Here is a 21,397-nt window from a genome sequence, read left to right as displayed (position 1 = left end):
TCATATACATCTTTATCTCTTGTTTAGATCTAGGGCAGATAGAATGCCTTTGTCATATAAACACATGTACAGTACAATGAAATGCTTCTTTTCCACATATCCCAGCTTCTTTGGAAGCTGGAGTCCAAGTACAGGGTCAGGCCTGGAGATGCGAGGGCCGCCCAATAGTAGCTGCATGGAACATAAACATTTAAAAACAAATGGATGGATATCATGACATGCTCTCTCTCCATGAAGAGGAGCTCTTTGATTTCTAAAAACTTGGTCAACAGTACAAATGTGCATGTCAAATAATATTTTGAACTGATTTGAGCTATACATAAAATGCAATACCATCCTGATACATCAACTTGTAGGTGACCCTGTACAATTCACTCTTTATTCTGCAGCCATTTTGAGAGTATGATTTTTTTTCTTGGAAATAACTTCTAAATATATAATCTTGATTAACAGAGATGAGTTTTTAGAGGTTTAAGAATTTACGTTTTATACCTTTTTATTTGTGTTTTGACAAGAACCTGCTCTAAGTTTTTAGATATGCATTAGGCTTTTCTTAAACAAAATCTATATAGCACTGGTCTGCTGCAATATTAGCATGGCAATTTAATTCAGAATAATTAAAATATAATACAATTGCATAATATACCCAGTGCTATGGCTAGCTCCGTGGTAGTGCTGTAGGTTCAAACTACTTTGTCATAAGGGCATAATTTATTGTGTGTGACAAATACTGTAACATGGTAACTGTCTAATGTTATTAATGTTTATTGATTCTTTAATGGAGTTTCTTATTTCAAAATGTGTCACTGGGATTTCCAACTGAAGCTTGACTCAGGTTGAGAGGATAAGTATACTTTAAATTCATCATGGTTGAGCAAATGTAGTTGGTAAAGAGTCCCTCTAGGCTTGCTTTGGAAGACTACTAAGCCTTGCTCAGGTTTTAACAATTATGTGATTCTGAAGATTTTGAAACAATTATGACACAATCGTCATAATCCACTATCTTTGTATTTGCGATGAGGTCTTTTTTTATTTCTAATCTGCAAAGGCCCTACGTGTTTATAGGCCAACAAAACAACTATTTAAAACATGCATGGGAATATACACATTCACATCCCCACTCCTTAGTAATTTCTCCGCATTTTACAACCAGAGATCAAATACTTTACTCTGCATTTTCCTACACGACATCGCAACAAATGTTCATTTAAGAACTTAGTCTGATTGAAAATGCATCATGTCTGTGCTTTTGCAACATATACCAACGTCAAATTGCCAATAACCCAAAGATTAACCATTGAACAGACTTTCCTTTATAAAATAACTTCTGGCACTGGCAACAGCGGCACCATTTACTCCATTCCTTCCATCATAACCAAGTCTCCTTTTAACCTCCACTTCTCAAGAGCTCATAGTGGAAATCTCCTGATCAAGATGAAGAATGTCCACTAGCGTTCATACATCTCCTTTAGGATCTTAATGCTCTCACTGTATCTCAGCTGGTTCTTATTAGAAGCTTCTTTCCACCTATGGAAACATTATCTTGTGGTTAACCAATAAATTGTCATTGACATATCTGAATATCCATTTTAAAGCAGCTTCCTAATCCTACAAGGAACAATTCTCAAACAATTCAGAGAAACACTTAAAAAATAAATAAATAAATAATAATAATAAAAAAAAATCTTACTTTCGTCTAATTTTCTTCCAGTGTTTCAACATGAGAGAACCAGCCCCTGATGTCCCATCTGCAGACTACAGAAAAACAATTATGACTGATGAAACTCTGCTTCCCACAAATGAATGGAACATGTACTATTTTGCCCAGATTTGCAACAAAAATAAAACACATGAATGCTTAAAAAAAGCTTAAATAAACACATGACTGCTTAAAGTGTACTTGTGGCCTGTAGGGTTAAAGAGAACTCTTTGTGCATTTAACATTTAGGACTTACCTGGCTAGCCGTGGGTTTCTCAGTGGGTGGAATCCTCAAGCTGACAGGGTCACCTGACTCATTAAGTGGACAAGAAGCAGGTGGTGGAAGGCGATATACATTCTGACCTTTGCCATTTAACATGTCTGCTACCTGAAAGCAAGAAAAATACCTTATTTGCAGTTTCCCTTTGAAACTGAAAAATGAAAACTTTTATAACAGTTCATCATGAATTTAATAGCCCAGCACACTGCAAATTATATAAGGCAAGTGTGCCTTTGAACTCAAACTATTAAATCACTAATTAACTATATTTATATTTGAATTCAACACTCCTCAGGAACATTCAAATAATGATATCTGCATAATCTTTTAGACTGCCATGTGTGCAGGAATGTCACCACACCCACACTTCAGATGTCTTGAGTCACTACATATTTCAACAGTCTTGCAAACTGAGTCTTCATGGGGATTTATGAATAAGTTTTACATGAACAAGGGTGTACCTCTGAACTGGATCAATTTAAGGATCTAACTAGGCTACAGGTCTGAATTATGTAGACTAAAATAAATCAGAACGACTTGTGTAAAAGTGACACCTGGATTAGTCTCTAATGTTTAAAACAATAGCTAAATAATCATAATGCTTTAAAAGGGCAATACAAAAGTTCAATAAACACGGTTCAAAATATACTTGTGTCAGGCACAAAAATAAGATGAAATTGAACTTCCAGGGAAAAGCCAGAATTAGGAACTTGAAGGGAACATATTTAAACATATGTACACTTTAAAAGGTCTAAAATGAAAAGGAAACATCAATGGCAAACATAAGTTGCTGGCCCTTGAAATGCTTCTTCCACTTCACTGGTGTCCAGCTGAGCCTAACCGAATAGACTGAATATAGTTAGAAAAGGCACACACTTATCTATATATGGTTTCACAGATGATGGTGTATGTCAGAGTTAAATCTAAGGCATGAGGCTGGGAGAACTGTCCATAAAACGGTGAGACAGGATTGTGTCAACACTCAAATATAGGGAAGGATACAATTACATTTCTGTAGCACTGAACCTGCCCAAAAGCATGGTAGCCTTAACCATTCTCAAATGAAAGAAGCTTGGAACCACCACAGGTCTTCCTTGGTCTGCCTGGCAAGCCAAACTATGTAATCAAGGACCAAGGGTCTTGGTCAGACAGATAATCAAGAACCCAATGGTCACTATGAATGAGTGAGAGTTCCTTTGTGGAGATTCGAGAACCATCAGTGTAGCACTCCACCCATCAGGCCATTGTGGTACCGTCACCAGATGGGCCTTTTTAAGAGGAATGGCTTCCACTTGGGAGTTTGCCAAAATGTACCTGAACAAAATCAGTCCATAAGAAGCAAGATGCTCAGGTCTGGAACAAATACTGAATTATCTGGCCACACTTCACAGTCCCAGGTACAAAATCAGACAATGAGCAAGACCTCATTGAAGATCATCCCTACACTCAAACATGGTGGTGGCTACATCAGGCTGTGGAGATAGTTATCTGACAATGACTGGGAAACTAATCAAGATAAAGTGGAAAAATGGATGCTGAAAATGTGCAAAGATTCTCCATTTCTAATCTGTCTGAGCTTGAACACTTCTGCCAAAACTAAAGGGAGAAATATCCAAGAGATATGTGTGCCAAGCTTAAAGGATAATTTCCAAAAAGACTTAAAACTGTCCTAGCTACCAAAGGTGCTTCAACCAAGTACTTAATGAATGCTCTGAATACTTATGTCAATGGAATGGATTTTTTCATATTTTCAATAAATTTTTAAAACATCACAAAAACCTGTTTTTGCTGTCATCGTGGAGAAAAACAAATGAGATGAATTCATTTTATCATCTTTATCGTCTGAACAGACCAAAATGTAGAAAGCTTTCCAACACTGTAGATTACAATATAATTCAAATGAATTATGAATTATCATCATCATTACGAGAAAGAGTGAGTGCTCTGAAGGAGCACCAAGCAAGCCTGCTCTGACCTCTTCCTCACCCAGTCTGTGAGGTGGGCTAGCAGCAGCAGTTTTCTCTCGAACAGAAGGGTTGTTCCGCATCCAAGCTCTGCAGATGGGGTAGAGCGAGGTGCTCGTACTGAACTGGGCCAAATCCACACTGCGGTCAAACAGCTTGATGACGTATGCATCTGACAGAAATGAGACAAAAGTGATAAAAGCCCCAGTAAAACCTAAACCTGCTATTGCTTTCCAATCAGGCTAAAGCTGGACTTGCGGGCACCAAGTATGCAGGTACAAAGAATTAATAAATAGTGATTTTCCAACATACAAGTGCATTATCCCAATTCAAAACTGGTGGTGCTGCTTTTGTGTAAATTTCAGTGTGCTTAGCCACAAATCACTTTTCTTTCAAAATAACATGAATGAAACAATAATAATATATTTTTTTAAATTCTCAAAATTAGGAATGGTGGGTTTGTACACGAGGGATTGCATAATCAATATTTTCCTATCCTGTGCCATGATGTTTAGATCTGCTTATGTATTACTGTAGGTTGGTTGTCTTGGACAGAAGGGATACTAGCCATATGCTCATTAGAATGGTCTTTAAAATGTATTGATACAAAGTGCTGTCATTTTCTTTTAAGACATAGCTTTTACCCACATGAAAGAAAAATGCATTGTGGTCAGTGTTAAAGGATATGGCATGTTGCAGAGACTAAAGAAAATTTCTTCATATACATCTTTACCAGGCTGTAAAAAAAAAAAATAAATAAAAATAAATATATATATATATATATATATATATATATATATATATATATATATATATAAATAAATCAGTTTTTAGTCTGAAAAGGAGTCCATCTGAAATTTATACACGTTCCACAAATTTTCTTAATACATTCCTCAACATAAAATGTGCCATTTTAATTTTTACTAACATTAGTAAGAGTACCAGATTAAAGTACATGTTTTATTAGGTGGTTTTATAGTCAAGATGCCTACTTTGCTTGTGCGGGTTTGTCTCAGATAAGCCATCATCCATCTCTTTTCGTTTCTTTCTGCGGTGTTGTGGGAAACGTGATGATGGCCTGTGGTGGAGAAAGTTAACACTACTACTGTAAGGACTACCGAAATCCATAATGTATCCTACATGATTTCACACGCTAATGCACATAAAGAAGTTAGCCTAACAGTGCATGTGTGATCTAGAGTCGTATGCTAAAAATGCACTCTTACCCTTTGTACGTTTTTTTTTATTAGAAGTGCATTTCTACTTGGTATACTACTCTTTGGTCTGATCACCGTTGAGAGTCAAACTTAAAATTAAAAATATATATACACATTTGCTTTAAGTTGTCAGTGGAAAAAGTACCAAAAAGTCAAAGTGAAAAGATTTGGTGACGTACGCTGAGTGCTTAAGAATCACATGCATGTGGGTCTTCCCTAAAATAAATTAGCAAGCCACGAAATCAATGAAACTTTGCATACCTTTTTCCAACAGAGGAAGGAGATAAATCCCTACAAGGAGAAAATTGTCACACATCACTGATATTCCTACTGATACATTTTCTCTGTTGGAGAAATGTTTTAAAACACAGTGTATAAGCCTATATAAGGAAAGAAATGCCACAGAAATCCTGATTAAGACTGCCTTCTTAAAACAAGTTTAGAAAACTGATCACTTTGATCTTATAGGGGAACACAAAATGTTAATCTAAGGGTCTTTAGCTCACATAAATATGCATTATCCATTAGGTATAAATAAATGTTTTACTTAAATTTCTGATCTTGCTTATGTAAAAGAACCAACAGAAGGGCATACTTGCTCAAAGAGTCAGCTGCCATTTTTCCAGAATCATCTTCATTCTGATCTCTTAACAAAAAAGGAAGAGTGAGCATGAATATTTTACAGAAAAATTAACTGCTACAGCCGTTACACACTGCGGTTCCTTTCTGAGGAAACCACATTTCTTGAGAAACAGCTTATTCAGCTAGAAGCAAAGCCATTGCAATTATTACGCTAAACATACACTTGCATTTCCAAACCTGAAGCCCACATCCACACCAAAATGTACACAAAAAATGGATAAGTACATAGTTGCCATCTAATAAAAATAGAAAATAAGTAAACATAAGGAAAGCACTATCCATTAAATTAAGCAAACACTATTATAAATTATAACAAAGATGTGCAAATGATAAAAACACCTCAACAACTTGCTTCAGGAAGTGAGTCCTGAGCAAATAATGTACAATCGTGTTCATCATACCAAAAGACAGCAAAATATATATAAAGAAAGCGAAAGAAAGAAAATGCAAATAAAAGAAATACAATTAAAGGCAGAAACAATGAAAAACAAAGACACAAACCAGTTATTCCCTGAAATCTTCATATATGGTTCTTTGGAAACCTTGTGTATTAGTAGTTTTACATCTTTACCTACAGTAAGATGCATTTTCTTTACTCCCTATAATCTTCAAAGATTACATTACATTCACACACAGCTAAATTGTGTGACCCAGCCAAATTGTTAAATAAGGTTTTGCGGTCAAAATTTTAAATGCTATGTGTGGTGCCAGGGGCAGCTGTTATACTAGTGGGGCGAAGCCCTCCCTGTCTTGCAACTAACAAAGGTATCAGAATAATCTATCAGATTGCCATCTTATTTAGTGTTAAGAAATATCTTTGATTTGATCAAAGCAAATGATGCATGTTGCCAAATACAGCAAGATGCTGCAAAACAACTTGCTTCAACCTTCTAAAGCTTTGGAGAAGCTTGTGGTCCACAAGTGTCATCCAACCAACCCCAAAAACTTGGAGCAAATATGTTGGGATGAATGGGTGAAAATCATTCCCAAAGAGTGTGCAATATTGTATAAATGTGCCCCAAAGAACAAAGCAGGCAAACCTGATGACTAAAGGTGGCTGAATATTTTTGCAAGGTAGTGCAGATATATAGAGACAGACAGACATTATTGTCATCAGTCAATTCTATTGATTTGGAAATGGTGGGGGAAAACCTAAAAAGCCTCATCTTAGCCTCCCCCCTATATTGTCCCCACTAAACGAGATAGATGGTGATTGATTCTGGCCATAAACACTCTCCCCACAGCAATTTCTAGTGTAGAATTGGTATTATAACGAAATACATTTTAAATTAAATATTCATATATGATATAGAGGCTGGTTGATTAAACAACTAAATATTACACTTCTTTGCATACTATTCACTGGTGACAACATTTAAACACCATTATGTGGAGGCCGTTTTGCCTTCTGCCCTAGTAGGGCCCACATTCCATGTTGATTAGGAAAAACCCCACAGCATAAAGCAACAAAGATGCCCATGAAGTTTATAATGTGAACACTAGTGTTTTGGTTACTAACTGTGCTGTGTTTATACCCAATTCACTGATGTATAATTCAGAAAACAAATTAACTTGTTAAAGAATAAAATCCTTTCTCTGCAAGAGAAGTCACTAACAGGAAAAGCTTTTAGGGTAAACTCAATGAACATGTACAGCTCTCATTAGTTGAAACTGATCTGTTACAAAGAAGTATAATGTAAAAATCACTTGTGACCTCCAATTTCCTTCTGTCTGTGCAGAAATGAACTCAGTATCTATGAACTCAAACTGGGATACTGACCTCTCACTGTCACTTTTCTCCACCAGACCTTGCAACACTGCATCAAGACGATTCCGGGCACCTGCACCCTCAGAATCTTATACAAACAAATATATAAATAAAATGTATAAGAAGTCCTTTTTAAGTAACAATGAGACCAAAACACAAAGAGACAAAATAAATCATCATCATCTTTAAAACAAAAATAATTTACACATTCCTCACCATGTTTCTCTGTCTTAATTTTCATGTGAAGCATTTTGATTGCAGATCTATCTTCTCAGCAAAAATATCTTCCTCAAGAAGTCCATTACTCATCACCGCCGATGTTAAACTGGTCAAAACCAATACATACATACACTAAACTTTAAGATCTGTCCGATGTTGGCAACAGACATGCACACTGTTATGACACTCAAAGTGATTGCAATATAGCGAACTGGCGACAGTTTAAGAAAAGTCAGGATTGGAAGAGCCAAATTACAGGTAAACAGCCATAGCTCGCAGAGACCACCCAGAAATATCTGAACCTGTTTAAAACGCGCCCGAAGAACAAAACAGTGTTAGCTGGGACGCTAATTTACTCAGTGAACACTACGTAACACATTTGATAACTAACAAGATATGTTATACCACACATGCCAATGCTAGGTTAGCTAGCTCATTGGTTCCGAAAACGCTGGTTACTGATCACTGGATGGTCACATAAACTAGCCAGGTAGAGGTTTGTGGATAAATAACTGGGTAACTGCATTATCCAAACCTCATCCAAATTATGTAGGTTAGCTAACCTAGCGTTATCTTAGCTAGGATTAACAGTTAAACTGCTCCGTGTGGATATCCAACTCTAGCTAATTAGCCAGCAAGATACCTATAGCTCTCACGTTAACCTAACCATCTTAAATAATATGTTGGACCTATGCTCAAAACGATGAAGGCATATGAAAATGCCAACGGTGGCATAAACAATCAAAGTACCTCTATCTGACTCACAGTTGCTGATCAATGTAGCTGGTTTGACAAAGTGAAGTGTTTTTTGTTTTTTGTTTTTTACCACAGCGAGCTACGTAGGTTAGTACATGTAAACTGATAGCGTTAGCTAAGGTTATGCTACTGAAATCGTTCGAGTTACTTTGTCAACAACATATTTTCATGCCATACCCAGGTACTATGAGCAAGTAATATTATATAACTATATGCGGCCAATATTACGGAAACATGTATGTAAGCCTTTTAGCGCATAGCTAGGCTAGCAAGTTGTTCAGTCTTAACTCGACTTTCCTCTTCCGCGCGCAACTGCATTTCTGCTTCCTCATTGGTCCGCGCTTATACACGTTTTTCAATATTATTGGGTAAAATATCTGTCTGTCAGAAGCTACAAAACCGTATTGGTTGTTAGCGGTCCACTTAATTATGATAAACAAAATTCATGTAGCCAGGAGAGTCGTTTGTGTTTAGGGGATCCATTTTAACTTATTCCTAAGGCAGATTGGTAGTATGTACAGCTGTCTTTGTGATTTCCTACTTTGATGTTTTAGAATTTGAACTTTGTAGCTACACATTCACAATGTGTTAGCTGTTTAATTGAAGGTAATCAGAATTGCTAGCTAGCTAACTTATCACGTTAACCGTTAGCTAACTAGCCTAGCTAGGTTATTTGTTTGTTTTTTTTTGTTTTTATCAAATCTTGCTAGTTAAGTAGATAGGCGTATGACATGAAATTTGCAGGTTTTTTTTTTTAAAAAATTAGGTTAGCTAGCTAAGTTTCAACAGTATAATAACAACTACTAGAGGTAGATTCAATTCTCACTAGACAAAACACCAAGGCTTCTAGCGTTATCTAACAAATCTACCTGTGAAGCAATATGGTCAAGAGATATAGCTAGAATAGCTAACTTCGCTAGGCCTGGAAGTTGACACTTGACAGTCGGGTGTCATCATGAACTCCAGGTAACATAAAAGCTGAATCAATTTGGTTGTGATGATTTGAGATGAATATCAAACCTACGATGTAGCTAGCAATTAATATCCATATCTCCTCTTTTAGTAGTGCTGTTTTCACGAGACAGAATCCCTTTCCTCCAGAATCTCACGTGGCCAGAGTCCATTACAATCCGTCTCGAGCAAAGATTTCCAAGCCACAGAAAAAGCTGGTGAGAGAAAAAAACTCGTGCCTGTTGGGGTAGATTGTATTTATTTGAATTCACATGATGGATACACACACCTGCTTTTTGGGATGGGGGGCACTAAATTATGTAATGTCATATTTTCTTTCGACTCTCTCCAGGCACTGAGCCCTGTCAGGTTCTCTAGCCTGACAAGTCCTTCTGATGCTCCTCCTCAAAATACATCTCTGAGCCCTGAGGACCAGAATTTTCTTGAAGGGTCACACCGTGTTGTTTTCACTCCTCCATCTTTAAAAGAGGGCAAAACCTGTTCTGAGTACTGGCCCTCTGTTGACCTGGGTCCTTCGGTGCCTGTTGGCAGCTCCCCAGAGTCTCAGGCGTCACGATCACAACTACCTATAAACATGCCGATCAATGGAATTCAGGAGCCTTCAGTTCTGTCAAAGTATGTGACTTGAGTGTAGAGAATAACACTGCAAATATTTCTTTATTAAGGCTACTCTGTTTATGCCAGTGGATAAGCTGTTCTCTGAGTGGAGGCAACAATAATATGTTGTTTACCGATGAATGCTTTGCTCCCTCCCTATTCTCTGTGGTACTGAAGGTTTGCTGTTTTGAAAGATCAACCCTTTGTTTTAAAATCTCTCCCAGGTACATTGAGCGTTTCCGTTATGGGAGGCCACAAAGCCGGGAGGAAAGGCAGAGGTCAACAGCAGATGGAGTAGATGGCCAGACATTTTGGTGGATGTCCTCATCACCTCCATCTAGCTCCACTCCCACCCAGCCATCTGTGGAATGCCTTAGGGGTGTGTTACTTGTAAACAGCACAGCCTTAGGTGGCAAGCACATACAACAATTAAAACCAGTTTTCATTTGCTTTTTGCAGATGCTTTTTTTTTTTGTCATGAAGATTGTTTCCTTTTGGGCTTGTGTGTGTGTGTGTGTGTGTGTGTGTGTATAAATAAATAAATTTAAAAAGAGTATTAAATGCATACATTAGTACATTTAAAGGAACTGGAGAGGGCGTGAACAAGAGCACATTCAAGCTCAGCTAAAAGCATGTTCAGTCCACAGGAATCTAATTACATTGGCAGTTGGCTTTAGTGGAAGGAAAAATAACACTCCATAAATGTCCCAAGTGGAATTAGTTAGATACTGAAATCCTGTCTTATCTCCACACAACACTCAGGATTTACCCAAGCGTTTCGGTCAGGGTTGTTTCATCTCATTGCATAGACTAGTGGAAGACTGATGCTAGTGAGGTGAAGAAGGCAAACAAGAAGAAAACTTCCAGTTCTGAATTGGCTTTCTGGTTTTGTTCACTGTCTTGACAGGAACATTGGACAGGATTGATGACACTGGCAGCATTCACAGCCCAGTTGGACTTCCTCGGTCCTGCACTTTGCTCTCCCCGACCAGAGGCCTGTTTGATCTGAGTGTGCGTGTGAGACCTTTACTTTTTACTGTTATGCAATCTCGCGTGCTCTCTCTCTCTCTCTCTCTCTCTCTCTCTCTCTCTCTCTCTCTCTCTCTCTCTCTCTCTCTCTCTCTCTCTCTCTCTCTCTCTCTCTCTCTCTCTCTCTCTACCCCCCCAAAAAAAACTTGTGTAAGTTTTTGTAGTAATGCTACTGTTTGCACTTTTCATTTGTTACTTCCTACTCTATGTCTTGTTGCAAGAACATGCAAACATTTCTATGTTTTTGTTTGTTTGTTTGATGAACACAGTTATCACAAGATTTCCTTCTGTTTGTATCAGCGAATGTGGCACTGTTTACATGTGTAGGCTGAATGTTGCCTTTCTGTAAGCAGAAAGACCTCTCCCATAAATGGCCTTTGTTTGGAACCTGAGTTAAACAGATTGGCAGAGAAAGTGTTGGACGGTATTTGTTGTACAGTGCTCTGTGTTCTACTGGCATTTCCAGCCTTTGAATACCTTGACTTTAAAGGAAGAAGAGGAGCCTCTTGCCTCACTTCGCTGCACTAGCAGCTTATGGTGTATGGCTATGTTGGTGTTTCTTTCTAAATTCATGGACCTCACTGACCTGTTGGGCAGTCCTTGGTGTGGTTTTGGATTGTTGTTACAGCAATTGCATGTGATGCTAAAGAAATAGGCTCTGAAGTCTAACAGGGCCAAAGTCGTTTGTGAATGTCAAAATTTAAGCTATTATACTTGAGCATGTCATATCCTTATTACATACATGGTATTTTACCACTGAATGACTTCGGGCGGTTTTTGAGCTTGTTTGCCATGTTTATCCTAAGCCATTGGATTCTTGCGTTTTAGATGCCCGGCAGTACTGATGGTGCTCACTAAAAGGTTCATGATGGTATTCGGGCAACACACAGGAACTTCTAAGCAAACAGCTTAGTAAAGGTTTCAGGTGTATCTGTGTAAGTGGCTTGTTGGACTGCTACCTGTTTTCCAGGCCTTATCTGAGTCTTCTCACTGTGAGCCAGGAGAGTCCGAAGCCCTGCAGCTGCAGGAGCGAGCACGCAGGCTTCTGCAGAAGAGGTAATGTAATCATGGTGCTCTGACTGATATAAAAACAACAGCCTTCTGTATGGCACAGCAGTGCCCAACGGACCATATATCATCAGAGGTTTGAGGGCATCTTTTTTTAATCAGAAGAAAACTCTGAAATTGGTATGAAGACAAGTAATTGATCGCTAAAGTCTTTGTCATTATTCCATTATCTTAATAGTGACCAGAATATTATCAGAACAGTCGAAACACTGGAGAGTGCCTGTAAGAAGTATTTGAGAGTGGCACTTTTGAGCTTTGATAATACTAACAGAAAGTAAAGCAAACTAGTAAAGCAAACTAATAATTACAAAATGTGTTTGCATGGTGCATTTTAGATGGTTTGTAATAGCAGAGTTGTATGACTACACTGCTATGCTAGATTGCTAGATGTTCATAGCTTAAAAACTGCATTTGTTTTCTGTTTTGGTTGATTATATAACCTTTGCCAACTACATAATGTCTGATCATAGTTGTTTAACTCATTGTAGTAGCGTCTGCATAAGGTCTGTCATGTATTACAGTGAGCAGTCCATAAGCTGTGGATCTAGTGCAGTACCCATCAGCTCTGTGGGTCTGGGCTGCTCTGATTTCTCTTCCCCTGTAACTGTTGATGAGCCTATCCGACGGCCCATAACACCTGGATTTATGGACTCGGCCAATCGTAAGTTGTATGTGCCACACACAAAAATGTCAGCACTTATTGTTGCAAAATTTCCTCTTTTCCTATTTCTTCTTCCTCTGCATTTCTTAGTACAGTTCTTTGATGATTTCACCTTGCACCATATCCGCTGCATTGTGTAAGTTCTGCAGAGAATGAAGCAATAAGGCCTTACAGATAATTTGGATTAGTCAGCTAAACTTTTTGCAAGGCCAGCACCATTATTACTCCAGCACTTTAGTGCTCCTGTTGGTGGTGGTGGTGGTGGTGTTAATAATAATATTATTATTGTTGTTGTTGTTGTTACTTCTATAACTACTACTGCTATTCTATTACTGTTACTATTATTGTTACTGTTACTACTACTATTATTACTTCTACTACTATTTCTAACATATTTATAGAATTAATTCAGCTTTAGGCACTTAACACAGGCTCTGTGGAGCTTTTTATAGATCATTTTAGTGCTATTAACTTGAAGTTTGAAATCATTCTACTGAAATGAAGATTCATACTAGTAGTTTTCTACTAGTCAATCGTATGTAAGACCAAACAGCTTACCCCACACACACACAACCCCTGATGGTCTTCATCTGTGTTGCTTTTGTGTTTTGTGTTTTCTGTACCCCAATTCTCTTCTCCAACCTATAGTTTTTAACCAAAACAAAACTGCTCTTCATGCTGATGACACTCATGTCTGCTCTGCTGCTTCTTTCATCTCTTCGTTTTCACTAAGCCCAATGATTTTGATACTTGTTGAAATTCTCAGCTACTGCCATTGAACTTGGTATAAAGACTCAACTGCTTATCCAAAGCATAAAACTGCTTTTCATTTCATACTGATAACACTCATCATTTTAACCCTTATATTCTTTCTTCACCTGTTCCATGTAAGCTACCAGCTAAATTCCACCAACAAATGTTTAATTAGGCACTGATTATTTGAGCCAGGTGTGCTAGTAGTAAAATATTTAAGTGTGTGTTGAATGATAATTATAAATACAGAAGAGAGACTAAAGGATAAGTTTGAAAATTACTAATCTGACAGCCATAAACATAAGTTGTCAGAAAGGTTATAGTCAGTAAGCATTAGCCCACCAAACCCAAGGAGCATTGTCAAACCAACAAAGCAGTCTGCATCTGTTATCACCTCTGATGTGGTTTAAGGTCGCTTCCTTAAGGGATTGGAGAGAAATATTGTGTAGCATGTGGCAGTCATGTAGCATCAAAGTACATTACTCAACTGCAAACATAAGAATAAGATAATGTCTCATAGGGCATAATTCATGGGGAAAAGTATTGAGCAGAAGAGATTCCAATATGAGGAAGACCATAAAGCCTTGACTGCCAAACAGTGGTAGAAATTCTTATGGTATGATGAGTACAATTCTAAACATTTTTGGTTCACAAAGAAGCCAGTATGTCAGAAGAAGAAGAAATTATGAAAAATGCAATGGAACCTGTCTGTAGACCCTCCTGAAACATGGTAGAGGCATTTGCATTCCAGCCAGTGGTACAGGAGATCTAGTTAAACTTGATGGAATGATGAATACAGGGACATAAAACACACATTAAAATCATCATGATTGGCAAGCACTTTATCTTTAAGTCACATAGTGACAAAACACACTGCAATCACAGTTAAAGACAGCATTAGTTTGGGCAGCTCAGAACTACAGCTGTGTGGGATCACTTGGACAGGGAAAAGGACAACATGCAGCCAAAGTCAACAGCTTGGGAGACTTTACAACAAAACTTTTTAATTTTGCCTTTTTCACTGTAGAACCAAACGGTTCTGAGTACAGACAGTAACTATTCCAATCTCATTTCCTTAATGATGTAGGGATTCGCTGATTGGTTCTACACAGACAGTCCAATCAACACCAAATTACTCATCTCGTCAGACAAATGCAGCAACTGGAATTTTTACACCACAAATACCTCCTGGCCCTGATTTCTAGCATAACACTTGTAGAAAAATAAATCATAGCCGATCTCGGGAGTCCAAAATGGTGCAGAATGGTTTAACGTGGTCTTTGTAACTGTTTATTACCACATTCGAAAAGAGGCATTAATTGTGGTTTATAGCTTGAGGTTTTTACAGAGCACTGCATAATTCTCACATTTTCCTCCTCTAGTGCTGACAGTGCTCAAGCCATCTGAAGGAAGTCCCCTTTCTGCTCAGCCTGCTCTAGGGACTGAGGAGCAATGCTATCGCCCTGAGGGTGACATTTTGTTTCAGTGGCGTCTGAGGAGGAAGATGGAGCAGGCCAGAGAGTGGAGTCAGACCCCCTCCTATAGTTCACTTCTTCACAAGCCCTTACTGAGCAGACTGCCAGAGCAAGTAAATCCACAAGACAAATTCATTTGTGCTAGCACTTTAAAATACTCTCCATCCATTTTTAATTTAGCTGTATAAATACATGTGAGCAAAATAGCCAGCACTATAGCCAGTGCCATAGATGCTCATCTTGGCACGCTCTTTTGTGTCTCCACAGAAGACACAGCTGAGCCCTGTGTTTGCTGATCTGACCCAAAGAGCAAGCCTGTCTTTCACAGCTTCACCCAAAGAGGCGTCTTGCCCCCTGAGCACCCCAGTTACCCAAGAACCAGCACTCCACGTCTCCAACGCTGCTGTCCCTAAGCAAAGCCCTGAGTCCTGCAAGCAGACCTACCATGATTCTGTCACGTACAGTCACTCAGTTCCCCAGACCACTAAGGAAAGGGTCACTTGGCATCCACAGGCCCACTGCACTGTCCCACGACCCCACACAAGAGGACAGAACAACTCCTTGGAGAGTTCAGCAGAGCCTCGCAGCAAGCACCAGTCGCCCTGCTCACCACTGCTCCAGCACTCTCAGAGCACAGAAGGGAAGGAATATGGGCTTCAACATACAGGAGGGGTGGAGAGCACAGGTGTGGCACAGGTGAAAAGGGGCAGGAGAAAGACTGCACCATCCATCCAAAAGAAAAAAATGTATGTGACCTCATTCCTGGTGGTGGTAGTGGTGGTGTACTTGTGTGTGTTTTGTTTATCCCCTTATGGTTAAAACAAACAGGATAAGTCTGCTTTTTAGTTTAGTGTTCTCTTTAAGTAACAATGTCTAAATGCTGTCATAAATTGTGTTAAGTAAACACAATAATGCACAGAAATGAATGTTGGGGTCCTGAGCCAATCTGGGCTGGGTTTGAGAGGTTAAGGACATGGCTTAAGAGATGTGGAAGCGGCGGTGGACTGGGGCGCCATGTTGCAACGCTGCTGTAACAGCTTGATCTTAAATTCCACACTCAAAGGCACACTGGGAAAGGTCAGACAAAGGACCCTTGAACTTGAATCCATCCAATACTATCTTAACATCCTCTAGTGGGCAAAAAAGGCATGCAAAGCCCTTTGCCACAGATCTAATTCCATTGCACTGTAACCTTTAGTTCCCTTTTCCTATTCAGTGCGAATACATTTATACGTATAGACAACATTTACAACATGATAAACTTTTCTGCTGGTCTGAAGTCACAAAGCATTCAATAAGTAGATGGAGCACACAAATTAACAAGCGAAAGATCAAACTAATTGACCAGTATTATGTAATGCATGAAATTGCAGTACATCAGTCAAGGCAAAGGACAGTGTTATATAATAAACAACAAGGAACATGATGTAACTATTTTGTCAGTCAGTCCAGTAATGCACAGCAGTAGTTACGGAGTGGGACTGTACTAAATGTACTCTGTAGTTCATAGCAAATATACCTTTTTTATCTTTTCTGTTTATACTGTACAAGCTGATGGACAGTTTGTGTATGCAGACATGTTGGGGTTCAAGGTGGAATTCAGAGCAGCTGTCACAATGCCAAGGCCGGCCACAAGTGTGAAGGGGTCAGCCGTAAGACCAAAGAACCCAACCGCAAGAATGAGCGCCACAGTAGATGTCAAAGGTCAACAGAAGATGTTTGTTCAAGAGATCTTGCTCTGCCCCCCTCACCAATAAGCAACACACTAGGACAGGTCAGTGTGGTGGTGTGTTTTTGGTTTTTTTTGTTGTTGTTATTACATTACATTGCAGTGATTTCTGTGGATGTTTTTTAAAGAACTTGGTAAAAGTAAGAAGTTAAACTCTAGCCTGTTCCTGATTAAATTAACTTTTATGATGGTCCCACTTAGACTTAATGGCCATTGATGCGCGCACAGAGTCATTATCTTTGTTTAACCAAATAAACTAAATGAAAATATATAATCTTTGACAAAATCAATGGGACATAATTATGTGTACAGGAAATTTCATTGGGTTGGTTCCAGACTATAAGGCAAGTATGTTGTGTATTCCAGGCCAAACATCCTTGCATACATTCTTTCCCAAAAATTACAGGATTCACCCTTAAAACTATGGTTCATAATAAAAACAAATAATAAATTGACTGCAATTTTAGTTTTTCAGTAGTTTATTTATTTGTTTGTTTGTTTTTTACATGTATTTTGCACCAACCTACTGGATCTTGTATTGCTGTTACAGGTTGTGTCTGAGGTGCTGTTTCCTGGCCCTGATTCCCCAGCCCAGGCTAGGACCTCCTGTCCCTCATACACTCCCAGATATAGCTCCCCAACATCTCCACAGTCTCCTACCTTGCCCCCTCAAAGCATACCGCAGCCATGCGATGTCATAGGTGAGCTCATGCAGGAAGCACAAGGTACGGCATTTAGAAATGACTTGGCTTGGCTCTTTTTGGTGATATAATTTGACTTGTATCTAAGGTCATCTGACAGCAAAGTTAAACTGGTGTAGCCTTAAATAAAATTGAGAGTTGTCTAATATAACCTGTGACTTACTGTAATTTTATATTTACATTTAACATTTTACATGTAAATGTAAGTTTACACTATGTATAGCATGATACAAATTGTGAGTAACTTTAAATGTATACATAAAATCTTTATTCTGAATAACACTGCGCTATTTAAAGCATCAGTAGTTGTATCCTTTTGAACTTAGTTTCCTGTTTTATAATCTCCCCAATACAGACTCAGATGGGTTGGAATTTGAAGATGATCCCTTACTTTTAGTTCTCCGACAGCAGAGAAAATGGGTGAAAGAGCAAATTTGGTAAGAAAATCCATAATATTTGCGCTAAGAGCACACCAGAACTGTATAAGGTTATAATGATTACAACCCTTGTGATATGGAACATATAATCAGTAGATCTAGATCTCCACTTTGTCTTGCTAGTTTAAGAGGATTTTATGTAGTGGCTTTGAGAACTGATTTCTTGTGATTGTTGAATTCTAAAAAAAATGACTTATTTTCCCCTCCAGTGAGGTTGACGAGATGCTGGATGAACTCCATGAAGATTGACATATACTGTGAACTCAAGTAAGACAAGTGCACTTAAACAATCATGTGTATCCTTACAAATCAGTAGTTGTAGGTTGTATGTATTTTTTATCTGCAAAATTTGTGAATGCAATTACATTGTAAATAAAAATTGTAAATCAAAAATATTTGTCAAGATTTTATTTAAAGAATTTCACAATGCGTTATGTGCACACACACACACACACACACACACACACACACACACACACACACATATATAAAAATCTCACCCACTTAAAACAAACTATTTAGGAATATGTACAACAAGGAATCACTCATCAATCACAAATGGTTGGTGTTAACTGAGAAGTCCAGCCCTGATGTGTGCAAACATCAGTAGTAAATGGCAGCTACTATAAGTATTCCTGGAAATTCTGAGATGGGCTTGGATCTGGAGTCTTCAACATTCCAGAAAGCCTAAACCTGATGCAATACCAGATTAAAAGGATGACATGACATGTTTGACTTGCTACCAAATATGTTTGGGATAGGCATATTTGAATTGGACTCTCCAGCTTCAGTGTAGAGAAAAATTGGTCTGTTTTTTTTATCATGTTCACCTTTTTTAGTGAGTGAAACATCTCATGAAAGAATTCTAACAGTAGTGGAAGGTGTTGGCTTGTGTCACCATTGATGCCTGTGTTAGTCTATGCATCATGGTGCAGAGTGCACAAGTGATGAGGAGTTCTTGTCTTGTAACATGGGTGCAGAAATCACCAGCATTCCTTCTGGAGACACTGCAGACTCCAGGGCCATGGTATCCACACCATCTGGGATGCGGTACCTTCGGTTAAACTGTCGGGTCACCAGCCCTGATCCATCCTTTAAACAAATTATACCAGTGCGTAATTTTAAAGTAGTGTTTTATTTGGATGTCGTTATGTTTCTAAATGACTGGTTTTAATACATGCTTAAAGTTCACACGGAACAGGTCGCAATACTTAAAGGGAATTACTGACCTTTCTCTGTTCATGTTTTCCTTCTACCACAATGTAGTCCCCTGTGACTTTGACCAGGAGTTCCTCAGGGTTGAAGTGTCTTACGTCAAGTTGCACAGTAAATCCACTCTGGTCACAAACAACCTATATACGAATTGAACATATTACCCTCTAGCGATCATGATCTCATAAACTGTTAAAGGTCGGAGGCGTTCGGGATCGACTCATCGGCTGGATGTTCTACCAACCTGTGCCGCCCCTGCATGTTCAGAAACTGGAATGAGAAGATCGGACGGAGTCCATGAGTAAGGTCCTACGGTCCCGCTCAGACGAGGCAATAAGGGACGCAGAACCCGATCCCAAGGGATACCGCATACGGGCAAGTTAGGAAGCAAGTCGAAATCCATTCCTGCTCTGCGACTGAACTGCACAAATAAGAAAGAGAAATAAACGTGAGGTTTGTTCCACCGACTATTACAAAAAGCACACAGCGTTGCCTTCGTGCATGTATAGTTTAAAATCGCTTTCAACCCCCACCCGTTCGCAATGAAGTCAACTGCGATAAATAACGACTGGTCAGAGATCAGGAATCTTTATCCCAGGTGTCGTGGACAAGTTTAAGGTTTAAAATGTAGACTAAGTCTTAATCAACGCAGCTGCGTTCTAACTTACCAATATATTTATACAAATATAAATAATTTCTAAGGGGAAGACGCGTTGCTCTTATTCTGGCGAATCGTTCTCCCGGCTGGACGTTTTGCGCCCCTTTTATGTTTGAGGCTTCTGTTATGTAAAATGGTACCGCGGAACCTGTCCAAAGACTCCTTGATTGGTCATCAACTGTTTATTTTCCTAGGAAACATTTTTCTGCAGGGATGATTCCCCAGTTAATCTGTATACACTGCGTAATCCTATGCCTTTATGTTTATATTCTGATGGATCACCTAAAGATATAATTTTTACCCCGTGGCTATATTATCCGCTTAGTTAAGTAAAATGTGTTTGTCAGTGTCACTGTGACCTGTGTAACCGCCGGTATCACGTAATTGTGGGGTTCTTATGTGGAATGCAATAAGTTATTTTGTCGGCTTGAACCGTATCTAGTGGGCTATAAATAAGATAATAGCGTTATTAAGCGTGCTTGTCCCACATAGTGCAACACGTGAGGGGGAAAGCACCGTGCCCATCTTTTTAACCTCTGGGGATGTTCTGACAAATGAAAACTTCTGATGATTAAGGGCACCTTGTTGTGTCAGTTCAGTACAGGAAAGGATACTAACTTCAGAATTACATTTCATCTATTTTAGGCAGAAATGTCCACGCGTAATAATATTGCGTAATGTTTCTCTCCAGAACGTTTAAACGTTTCTTTTTTCCTACCAAAAACGCCCGGTTATTTAACGACATATAACTTTAATTATCCGGCTAATTAATTCAAGATACAAATAAAATTTATTCAAGTCTGGTGACGTCACACCTCTCTTTGGAAGTCTAGTTGGTTTTTTTTTTTAAACATAAAAACAAGTAGACACTGGTAATAAAAAATAAACACAAAAGTTTTTTTTTTTTTTTTAAAAGATGGCCTTACCTGAAGACACCTAACAGGAGCTGTACTGAGAGAACATGAGGTTTCAAGTCACCAAATCATGACCAATGATCTGACAAAGGAATGAACGCACTGACATTACTCTAGATTCTCAGTTACACTGGCATTATCACGTCATACCCTGAGTGTACAAAGCCCAAGCATACACACTTACAATGTGAGAGCACACTGACTTAATTCACAGCACCGTCAACTGCCATTTTATGATTACTTACTTGTCATAACTTGAAAAATACATCAAAGTCCATAGGCTTGCATGTAAAAGTCATCAATCTGTTACATTTACTTGCAGGAGTGCCAAGCAGTGACAAAGGGAAACATGTTCTGTCTGCTGTCAACACTCTGACTGCAGACTACTAAAAACAGCATCCACTAAGACCCTGGGGAGTGGGGGGGACTTAGAAATAGCCTTAAAGTAAGATTGAGTTTCAGAATAGGTGCCTGTAAAGAGTTATACATGAAAGAGGGGTTTCAGTGGATATTGCAGAGTCTGGTATTCTTGTCTGACTGTGGAGATTATGAGATTATGGTCTTCTATGTAAATTAGGGGACAGAGTAGAAATGGTACTCGTCATTCACATCTTATCCTATTCATAAGCCTCACTCACATCGTTTT

The 21,397-nt window shown here is 38.7% G+C and overlaps 3 protein-coding genes across 9 annotated transcripts; 1 reads left to right on the top strand and 2 right to left on the bottom strand.

Annotated features, from left to right (window-relative positions):
• Positions 1-470: 470 nt before the first annotated feature.
• Positions 471-8,848, bottom strand: lin37 (lin-37 DREAM MuvB core complex component). The gene is made up of 10 exons (XM_035534036.1): positions 8,540-8,848; positions 7,787-7,895; positions 7,583-7,658; positions 5,756-5,806; positions 5,422-5,451; positions 4,936-5,021; positions 3,955-4,115; positions 1,956-2,087; positions 1,691-1,755; positions 471-1,527 (listed from the first exon to the last, which is right to left on the bottom strand). The coding sequence occupies exons 2-10, from the start codon at positions 7,818-7,820 to the stop codon at positions 1,449-1,451; spliced, it is 714 nt and encodes a 237-aa protein (XP_035389929.1). The 5' UTR covers positions 7,821-7,895; positions 8,540-8,848; the 3' UTR covers positions 471-1,448.
• Positions 8,849-8,989: 141 nt separating this feature from the next.
• On the top strand, positions 8,990-18,354 carry proser3 (proline and serine rich 3). 4 transcript variants are annotated; one of them, XM_027024493.2, is made up of 13 exons: positions 8,990-9,511; positions 9,609-9,714; positions 9,849-10,132; positions 10,339-10,493; positions 11,022-11,125; positions 12,114-12,199; positions 12,733-12,872; positions 15,008-15,213; positions 15,368-15,846; positions 16,676-16,874; positions 17,380-17,530; positions 17,886-17,967; positions 18,177-18,354. In XM_027024493.2, exons 1-13 carry the CDS (start codon positions 9,501-9,503, stop codon positions 18,214-18,216), a joined length of 2,043 nt encoding a protein of 680 aa, XP_026880294.2. In that variant the 5' UTR covers positions 8,990-9,500; the 3' UTR covers positions 18,217-18,354. The 4 variants fall into 4 exon arrangements, with proteins under 4 accessions (XP_026880294.2, XP_026880293.2, XP_035390359.1 ...); XM_027024492.2 differs by having other exon boundaries at positions 17,380-17,554; XM_035534466.1 differs by lacking the exon at positions 18,177-18,354 and adding an exon at positions 17,142-17,173.
• A 57-nt stretch (positions 18,355-18,411) lies between these two features.
• On the bottom strand, positions 18,412-21,339 carry hspb6 (heat shock protein, alpha-crystallin-related, b6). Of its 4 annotated transcripts, XM_027024501.2 has the most exons (5): positions 20,997-21,339; positions 20,764-20,833; positions 19,424-19,600; positions 19,197-19,319; positions 18,412-19,059 (listed from the first exon to the last, which is right to left on the bottom strand). In XM_027024501.2, exons 3-5 carry the CDS (start codon positions 19,580-19,582, stop codon positions 18,892-18,894), a joined length of 450 nt encoding a protein of 149 aa, XP_026880302.1. In that variant the 5' UTR covers positions 19,583-19,600; positions 20,764-20,833; positions 20,997-21,339; the 3' UTR covers positions 18,412-18,891. The 4 variants fall into 4 exon arrangements, with proteins under 4 accessions (XP_026880302.1, XP_026880304.1, XP_026880305.1 ...); XM_027024503.2 differs by lacking the exon at positions 20,764-20,833; XM_027024504.2 differs by lacking the exons at positions 20,764-20,833; positions 20,997-21,339 and adding an exon at positions 19,848-20,381.
• Between the last annotated feature and the right edge of the window lie 58 nt (positions 21,340-21,397).

Source organism: Electrophorus electricus, chromosome 15, assembly GCF_013358815.1.
Source record: "Electrophorus electricus isolate fEleEle1 chromosome 15, fEleEle1.pri, whole genome shotgun sequence".
Lineage (NCBI taxonomy): Eukaryota > Metazoa > Chordata > Actinopteri > Gymnotiformes > Gymnotidae > Electrophorus > Electrophorus electricus.
The sequence above is the reverse complement of the archived record's forward strand: the minus strand, read 5'-3'. Positions and strand labels throughout refer to the sequence as shown.